At 40.0% G+C, this 9,743-nt stretch overlaps 1 protein-coding gene across 1 annotated transcript; it reads right to left on the minus strand.

Annotated features, from left to right (window-relative positions):
- Positions 1-5,963: 5,963 nt before the first annotated feature.
- Positions 5,964-9,515, minus strand: LOC120076393 (probable xyloglucan glycosyltransferase 12). Its single transcript, XM_039030208.1, has 5 exons — positions 8,218-9,515; positions 7,817-8,125; positions 7,346-7,636; positions 7,158-7,271; positions 5,964-7,064 (listed from the first exon to the last, which is right to left on the minus strand). The coding sequence occupies exons 1-5, from the start codon at positions 8,980-8,982 to the stop codon at positions 6,441-6,443; spliced, it is 2,103 nt and encodes a 700-aa protein (XP_038886136.1). The 5' UTR covers positions 8,983-9,515; the 3' UTR covers positions 5,964-6,440.
- Positions 9,516-9,743: the final 228 nt, after the last annotated feature.

The raw sequence follows: 9,743 nt of genomic DNA on the forward strand, positions 1-9,743 counted from the left end.
GGTTATAAATCTATCAAACCAGGCTTTTGGAGATTGTTTCAACCCATATAGTGACTTTCTCAGTCTGCACACCCTATTTTTGAACTAACTCTCGAATCCAGGAGGAAGACTCATATAAACTTCCTCTTCAAGCTCCCCATTCAGAAACACATTTTTAACATCAAATTGATGTAGGGGCCAATCCTTATTTAAGGCAACCGACAAGAGCACTCAGATAGTGTTTAGTTTGGCCACGGGAGAAAAGGTTTCAGAGTAGTCCACTCCATAGGTCTGAGTAAAGCCTCTTGCAACAAGCCTAGCCTTGTACCGGTCGATCGTCCCATCTGACTTGTATTTTATAGCAAACACTCATTTGCATCCAACTGTCTTATACCCTTCAGGTAGAACCACCTGTTCCCAAGTTCCATTCTTCTCGAGAGCTCTCATTTCTTCCATAACAGCAGACTGTCATTCTGGTTTTTCCATCGCAACACTTATGTTATTTGGAACCATCACAGTGTCCAGACTGGTAGTGAAAGCTTTGAACTCGAGTGCCAGATTGCTATACGTCATGTAATTGTGCATAGAATATTTAGTACATGAACGAGTGTCTTTCCTTAGAGCTATAGAAAGATCGAGCGAGGCATCACGATCCTTCAACCCTTCAGGCTTTTCACCATGATCGGTTATCTATGTATCAAGAATTTCAGTAGTATCCTCCCCATCATCATTAACTGGTATAATTTCATTCTCAAATGTCTCCTCTTCTGCCATACTTTCAGTATTACCACTTCCTTCGCCCTTATCCTGCCTACAATTGTCAATCTCTATACACACATCAACATCATTAGTTTCAGGAATACACGTACCTGGATCTAATGGGGGGTCTGACTCATGTACTGGAGCCAGCGGTTCCGGTTCGACAGATGACCCTACTTCCTTCCTGAGATTCTTCCTATAGTAAGTTATCTAAGGAACTTGGTTGGTAGGAAGAACCGGGTCGTCATGCTCAGAACTAGGACCAGACAAAATATGAATAGGAGCTGACTCTAAGGGAATAGGAGCTGACTCTAAGGGGATAGCATAAGAGGACCAATTAGTCTCTTCACTCATGTTCTCCCCCTAAAGATGACTAACAGGGAAGAACGACTGATCCTCGAGAAAGATGACGTCCATGGAGACACAGTATTTACGAGATGACGGATGATAACACTTATACCCACGTTGATAAAGTGGATACCCAACAAAGACACACTTCTGAGCACGAGGAGTAAACTTTGTGCGATTTGGACCGTGGGAATGAACAAAGGCAACGCAACCAAAGACCCGAAGGAGAACATCGGAGATTAACCGAGTGATTGGGGAGGATTCTTTAAACAGATCCAAGGGAGTATGAAGGTTAAGGACACAAGAGGGCATTCGATTAATAAGGTGGGCTGCAGTAAGAATGCCATCCCCTCCACAGATATGATGGAAGAGTGGTAGATAACATAAAAGACCGGGCTATTTCCACCAGATGACAATTTTTCCGCTTGGCTACTCCATTATGTTGCGAAGTATAAGCACACGAGCTCTGGTGGACAATCCCCTTAGAGATAGAAAATCCCTGAAGGAGGTGTTGAAGAACTCTCGCCCATTATCACTCCATAAAATTTCAATCTTCGCATTGAACTCAATCTCGACAGTTGTATAAAATTGTTGGAAGATGGATGACACCTCAGATTTGTCAGTGAGGAGGAAGACCTAAGTAAGGCGAGTGTGGTCGTCTATAAGCGTGACGAACCAACGTTTACCAGTAGAAATGGTAATTGGTGAAGGGCCCCAAACATCACTATGAATAAGAGTAAAAGGATTCGAGGGTTTATAAGGCTGAAACTGAAAGAAACACGACTTTGTTTGGCACGAATACATACATCACAATTTAAAGAGGAAGTATTAACATTACGAAATAAATGTGGAAACAAATACTTCATATATTGAAAATTTGGATGTCCTAAACGAAAATGCCACAACATAAATTTATTTTCAGAAGTAGAAAAATTTAATGACATAAAACCAGTTCTATGATCATCTCTAGAGGAAGCATCTTCAGAAAGGAAATAGAGTCCTCTATCGTGCCAGACAGTGCCAATCGTCATCCCCGATTTCAGATCCTGAAACAAAACAAAGTTAGGTGAGAAAATCGCCTTACACTTCAGATCCCTTGTAATTTTACTGACAGATAACAGATTATAAGAGATTTTAGGCACATGCAAAGTATCACGCAAAAATAAACCGTCAAACGGAGAGATATGGCCTTTCCCTGCAACAGGGGCAAAGGACCCGTCTGCAATTCGAATACGCTCATTTCTCGCACTCGGGTTGTAAGAAATAAACAGATCTGAAGAGTTGGTAAGATGATCTATGGCCCTTGAGTCCATAATCCAAAGTTTTTTACCATTGATACTAACAAGGAAAAATGAAGGAAAATTATCTGATTGTGCAATAGCACTCACCCCAACCATACTCAAACTGTTCTTACTGTCAACTGAAGACTGCTTTTTAGTATGTTCATCTGCTGAGTCACTCACTAGGGCACGACCGGTGTTTGATTTGTCATGAGACTGTCGTCACCTGTTGTTTGGGGGCCTCCTGTGCAATTTCCAACACTGGTCCTTTGTGTGTCAGGAGTTCTTACAGTACTCACACAGAGGAGGGGGTTTTTTATCGTCGTCAGCACTGGGCGACTTTGCAATGAAAGTAGCTGCATTAGTTGTAGTAATAGGGTTATTCATGGCGCATGACCGATCCTCTTCCAGTCGTATTTCAGAGCAAACTTCTCTAAAAGATCAGCACTGGGCAACTTTGCAATGAAAGCAGCTTCATCAGTTGTAGTAATAGAGTTATTCATGGCGCATGACCAATCCTCTTCCAACCGTATTTCGGAGAAAACTTCTCTAAGAGAGGGTGTAGAACGTTGGCCCAATATTCGACTACGGACACCATCGAACTTAGGATTTAACCTTGCCAAGAAAACATATACACGGTCTGCTTCTTCAAGTTTCAAGTATTGAGCCCCGTTTTGCGTGCAGTTCTAGACAATCTCCCAACACAGGTCCATCTCTTGTCACAACATTGATAATTTGTTAAAATATGATGTAACATCCATGGACCCTTGTTTGCATTCATTGACATGCTTGTGAAACGTATATAGCCGAGAAACATTCTGTCTCTTTGAGTACAAATCCCATGCAGCCTCCCAAATATCCTTGGCGGTTGCAGCATACAATAATGGTCTGCATATTTGTGGTTGCATACTATTAACGAGGACAAAACATAATAGTGAATCTTCCCTTTTCCAGATCCATTTTTGAGGGTCGCCTGGAATCGGCTTTGGAATCTCCCCCGTCAAGTACCCAAATTTGTGATGCCCTTCCAAGGCCATTCTAATCGATTGGGACCAGGAGAAATAATTTTGGCCATTTAATTTTTCTCCTACAAGAAATCCTACAGAGTTGCCCATCAAGCCAGATAAATAAGAAGCATTTGACAAAATAGATAACAAATTTACCGGATTCTCCGAGTAGACTGGTTGAATCGGTTGGGGATTTGCATCTAGAATCGTATCCAAGTCTAAAATTTGTTGTTGGAGATAAATTCAACCGTTGTCGAATGTCATCAGGACATTGGGTCGAGCCACGAGGGGCTGGAAAAGAAGCAGCCACCAACGGCTGGACAGATGTTGCCGGCGGCTGCAGGTGGTCCTCGTATCTACCCGGCGTACGAGGTGGCATCAGTTGGTTTGAGTGGCTGAATGGTTCGATCAATACGTGGTTTGACTGACTGGAAGGCTCAAACGAAGTACTTGGCGCGGACTGGCAACACCCCACTACCACAGCGATCGATCAGACCTGGCGTGGAGGACTCGAATGGCACGATCGGCGCGGATGACAGTAACCCATGACTGAACTCAATTTGCATCTTCGTCTGACCGTCGAAGGCAGCACCACTCTAGTATTGATCTCCGATTATGGCTTCTGTCTGGCGCAGAGGCTCCCATTGACTACAATTCTCCATTGACGACTGGCCCCGGCTCTCCATTGACTGCAACTGGACGGCTGAAATCAGCTCCGGTAGGGCTGCTTGAAAGCATTCCTTCACGACCGCTTGAATGGTTGTCTTCATGTCAACACCCGAAGTTTCATCGGCTGAAGAAGACTGTGGTTGGTTCTCTTCCATGACGGCTAGGGTTTTTTCGCCTAGCTCTAATACCATGATGAAATATAGAAGGGGAAAAAAGAAAAAACAACGCGCAGTTATGTGGAAACCCTAGTAAAGGGAGAAAAACCACGATATAGAATTCTTTCTTATTAGTTAATCTGATACACAAAGAACACAGGAACATAACATATAAATAGACAGTAGGAAACCCTAGAGGCCTACAAAATTACATAAATGCTCCTAAATTAATAACCCTATTTTCAACACTCTCACTAGCAATTTTACATTATATAGAACTTCTCTCCTTTCTTTCTTTAAATTTTTAATATAAATTCAGACAATGTTAACAACTTAGCCAAGGTAGTGGTAATTTTTTCTATAGGATGATGTCTCCGATCTTCCCTCTATAACCCTTGTAAATGATATTCTGAAAAAAAAAAAATGAACTCATTATTAGATTCTTTTATGGACCCACATGGCTAAAATATATTACAAAATATGGAAAGGAAAAAAAAAGGCATATTATTCTAACCTTTATGATGGGTATGATATAAAGATATACTCATATATAAATCAGCAATCATCCATAAGATCATATCATTACAAAAACCTACTTTATTAGTCCAACCCAATCATCCTCTACCAAGATATGATATATAAAATAGTTGGTTACATATATTCCCAAATAATTATTTCCCTCAATAGAAACCCCACCAATATTTTTGTAGTTGAAGTTTAAGATTGGAAACAAAAAAAAAATGTGCTGCTTCATTACAGAGGCTGAGGGACCAAAGAGTTGTAATGAGCAATGCCAAATTATTTGAAGCATAATGGAGGGGACTTTGAACTCTTTTATTTTTACCAATAATAATTGAGCCTAAAGAAATTAATGTTAAACACATGGCTTCTCTTTTAATAGCTTCTTTCACCTAAAAATGAATCCAAATAAGAGGGGTTGGCCAATCTCATTCTTTGGGTTATGAATGAGAGGAAGAAAAGTAGATTTATTTGAAATAGGTCGTAAATTCATAGCATCCCTCAACAGTGAAAATGGCTTCTATCTTCTTATTCAATGCTTAAAAGAAAACCTTATAGCCAAAAGAGGCAGGAAATGTTATGTTGTACAATGGTGTTTGATATCCTATTATGAGATGTGATATGGATGGTTGAAGCTTTGAAAAATTGTATTTATTGAGAAACCATCCGGTGGTCCTAATGAAACTTAAGTATTAGTTGCTTTTGTTGATGTCGAGAGCAATGTTGTGGGATTATGGCTATGAATAGTGATATTCTGTTAAAACTTATTGGAAAGTGAATTAGGTGAAAAAATTAAGAATTTAACATCATTACCTTACTTTATTTTGCGGGTATTTTTGTTTCTAAGAATAGCTTAACAAGTTTAGTTTGTTTATAGCCTTAATTTGTGAGGCCAAACTTCATTTAGCATGTGAGAACATCAGATTTGTTATAAAACACCAATGAACTCATATTCAAACTTTGCCCAGCAATAAACACCAAACTTGGCTTAGATTCTGCAATGGTGGGTGTTTCTAAAAGAATAATCTGACATTCATTTCTAAATATCAGTGTTTGCACTTACAGAAGCTTGGCTTATTTCTTTCTTAGAATATAATCCTAAGAGAGATCATCCAAGTTGATGGGAGTTGCCTCCAAAAAAATTTCTTCAATTCATTTCATGAACATGGGAAAATCTTGAAAAGTTGGTTTTATTGATGCCATTTATAAAAAGATTAGAAGAGTTTGAGAAGGACATTCAGCCAACATTGACAGTGATATAGAACTAATGCCATCCACATAATTTTATTGACAAGAAAAGAACTAATAATATTCCCATAGTTTATTAACAAAGGGAGGAAAAGAGAAATATTTAATACTCAAAAAGGAAAAAAGAAAAGAAAATACACAGACTGCTCCTATTTTCTGCCTGCAGGCTGAAACAAATTCTATCTGTTCATGTTTGAATCCTAGCTTCTTGCAAAAGAATTGCCACAAATCGACCCCCCCCCCACAACAAACAGAAGCAAAATTAGAAAAGAAGATTTTAGATCACCATTTCTCTTTTTTGTTTTGCATTTTTCTTCTCATTACAAGCTTTCTTCTTGGTCGACGAATGCGGCAATGAAGATTGCTGCCGATGGACGTACACACTCTCTAAGCAGTGAGACGTAGTTTACAACACGTATTTTGGAACTTTAGATCATTGGTTTTCTCTTTATAGATGATCTGCAAGAGTTCTCGTCTCAAACAACTTGCTCGCCAATCAAGTCTAGACCGACAAGGAGGAAGGAGATTCCCTGAAACAGCAAGAAGTAGAAATGAATCCCTTGAGCTGAGAGGAGACTTCTAGCAGAGGCTGTTAGAAGAAGGAAAGCCAATGCTAGTTCCTTCATGTATATTCTGTTATGCTTCTTCCTTGGCAACTTCTTGTCCTGTTTTTGGATTAGCTCAATCTCCTCAAGGTTGTTTGCTGAGACACTCTTTTCAGTGTTCAGCTTTTTCTTCTCAACCATTGAGGCAAGATCGCCCTCAGACGAGCGGCCTGATTTCTTTGTAACGACCCACTCATATGCACTACCTAGCTGGAAGAGTCCAGAGACCATTGCGTTAAACTTAGTTACTGACATTGTGTTTTCAAAGAGGAGGTAAGGGACAATGAAGGGGAAGAATTTTGGTGCTGGAAGGATGTTGAGAAAAGACATGGTAGCTGGAATGTAACATACAACCCACGCTGGTAACTCGGCTTCAGGAACGAACATCGTCATTGGGAGAATTATGCAGAAGAGGGTAAATGAATAAAAGGGCAATATCAGTTTTCGTAAGAGAAAGAACAGGAAGATCAAATTGAATTTCTTTGATATGCCGATCTGCATTTTGAGAAATAAAAACATGAGATGATTGAAGCATGCCACATAACAATGCGTAACGAATCAGTTATATAACCGTTGCAAATCGTCTACCTTTGATCGAACTATGTCAGGCAAACAAAGACGAAACAGTTGCATCGGTCCCGAATGCCATCTGTGCTGCTGTTTTCTATATGCTTCATACGATTCTGGTAATTCACAGTGGCACTAAACAAAAAAGTAATAAATCAATCATCAAATCCCACGCACCAATTAAGCTAAGCGTTCCTGAAATATTGTACCTCTACATCATTGAGGAATATGAATTTCCAACCATGAAGATGAGCACGAACGGCAATGTCCATGTCCTCAACAGTGGTCCTCTCCAACCAGCCACCGGCTTCTTCAAGAGCTTTTATCCTCCAGACACCAGCAGTACCATTGAATCCAAAGAAATTGAGAAACACGCCATTCACTTGTTGCTCTACTTCAAAATGAAAGGCTAAGTTAATGTTCTGCAGTCTGGTCAACAAGTTCTCGTCTTTGTTCACGAAAGACCATCGCGCTTGAACAAGTCCTAGTTCCTCATTATCCTGAAGTTTCAATCATCAGTAGTTCGTTACAATCTATTCAAACATGGTTACATTATCAAGCCAAGAATCATTCAGACCATGGAAGAAAGATCAAGAACCCTGTGATCTTTTCCCCTTTCCATTAGACATTAGCCAAAACTAAAGCTCAGACACACAAACAAATAGCAACAGCCAGATTACCTTAAAATGAGGAACTGTTCTTTTGAGGAAATCAGAGGCAGGCTGAAAATCAGCATCAAAGATTGCAACAAATTCATAGTCTTTGACATAGCTGCAATTCATGGCAGACTTGAGATTGCCTGCCTTATAGCCCGCTCGAACCACCCTATGTCTGTATTCAATGTTGGCATCGAGTTGCTGCCATTTATATACCTCCTCTTTGATTAGCAATTGGGTGACTGGATCATCCGAGTCATCAAGAACCTGAATCAATAACTTGTCTTTTGGCCAGTCCAAGTTGCAGACAGCAGCAATTGATTGCTGATAAACCTATAATTAACCAATGCACAATAAGAACCAAAGGAAATCATCCATAACAGAGGGTTTTATACATCAGGAAAGAGCTAAAACTCCAAATTTACCTCTTTCTCATTACACATTGGGATTTGAACAAGAACCATAGGGAAGTAGCCACTCTCTCCAGACTCAAGATCCATAACAGCAACCTTAGGAACAGGTTTGATTTTCTTGAATCGGATCCAGAAACAACCCAAACAAAGAATAAGCCTATCCAAAGTCTGAATAAGGAACAACACTATACAAACATTGGCTAAAAACTGCAGAGGAGGAGCAAAATATGTAACTCGAATCAAAACCCATTTCGAATAAAACCAGTCAAAAACATCCTTAACCCCAAATGGGGTTGTCCATAAGTAGTCCAATTGAAGATGGGGTGCCTTAAAATGCCAACCTTTGTAATATGCCGCCACTTCAAACCCTAACAGAAGCACCGACAGCCAAAGGAAAACCTTAATAAACAAATAGAACCTGGTTCTGACAGTTGGGTTCTCCCTCACGCCGCCGTCGGCGTTGTCATTGTCAGCGTCGGCGTCGGTCCTTCCGGAAGCAAGACGGCGTTTAACGGCGCCGACGATGTTGACCAATGCAGAGCCAATGGAGGTTAAACAACCAGCGGCTTTGTGGGCTTTAAGAAGAAGAACCCAAGTGAGTTGTTTGGCATTTTTGCCTCGTCCCTTGTCTCGAGCTCGACCCGGTGGCGACTCCGCGCCGATGATGAAGTCATCATCGGAAGGACTTTCAACTTCGACTATTGACCAGTTGGGATTTTCCATCTTTACAACAACAGGGGTTCCTTTGTGGCTTTCTCTTCCCCACCAAGGAGCCATTTTTAGTGACAATGGCTCAACCCCAGTTCAAAATTTTTAGAAAAAATCTTTCTGTACGGAACCCCAATTTCTCCACACAAACACACACGCTATTCTGAACTCTCAAATGTTGGAAGGGGAAAAAAAGCCAAGATTGTGGCCTCACGGGCAAAATGGGAGCAGAGGAAACAGAGGAAAATGGAAGGAAGATTGAATAACCAAAGCAAAAATAGCTTCCGTTCAGTTGAAATGTAATACAAGTTTATAAAAGAAGAGAGCTTTGTGTACATAAATAAGAACGGGGCTAGAAGCGTGAGAGAGAGAGAGAGAGAGAAGGAAATGGGTTTTCGGTAAAAGGGATGTTAACAGCTCAACACGGCTTCATTTTTTTTATTCCCTCCATGAGAGAGAGAGAGAGTGAGAGAGAAAAAAGAAAACCCAAAAAACAGAGGAATTTCCAAGTTCAAAACAAATTGATCATTTTGATTTTCGGTTTTTACCAGGATTTGAGAAGTTTAAAAATGATCAAAACAAATTCTTAAGCAATGCAATAGATCCACCAGAGAAACAGATGGACACTGGTTTGAAGAAAAGGACAATAATTCAGCTTTTATTATAATGAATAGTTGCCTGAAAATGACAATTTTCAATTACTTTTTTTTTCCTTTTTTAGAACAGAAAATTCTCCCCCTAACAGTGCCTTTTCAATTAGAATTTAGAATAAGAACACAGAATTTCCAGTAAGATAACAGAAAGAAATTTTATAATGTTGTTTCCTTTTT

The sequence above is a fragment of the Benincasa hispida genome, chromosome 4 (assembly GCF_009727055.1).
Source record: "Benincasa hispida cultivar B227 chromosome 4, ASM972705v1, whole genome shotgun sequence".
Classification (NCBI taxonomy): domain Eukaryota; kingdom Viridiplantae; phylum Streptophyta; class Magnoliopsida; order Cucurbitales; family Cucurbitaceae; genus Benincasa; species Benincasa hispida.

Bases quoted from the DNA above. Each gene is read 5' to 3' on its own strand.
- LOC120076393 (XM_039030208.1), bottom strand. From the start codon at position 8,982: ATGGCTCCTTGGTGGGGAAGAGAAAGCCACAAAGGAACCCCTGTTGTT. The intron at 8,126-8,217 runs GTAAATTTGGAG...GGTTAATTATAG, and splicing joins CAATGTGTAATGAGAAAGAG to GTTTATCAGCAATCAATTGC. The intron at 7,272-7,345 runs GTACAATATTTC...TTTTTTGTTTAG, and splicing joins TATTCCTCAATGATGTAGAG to TGCCACTGTGAATTACCAGA.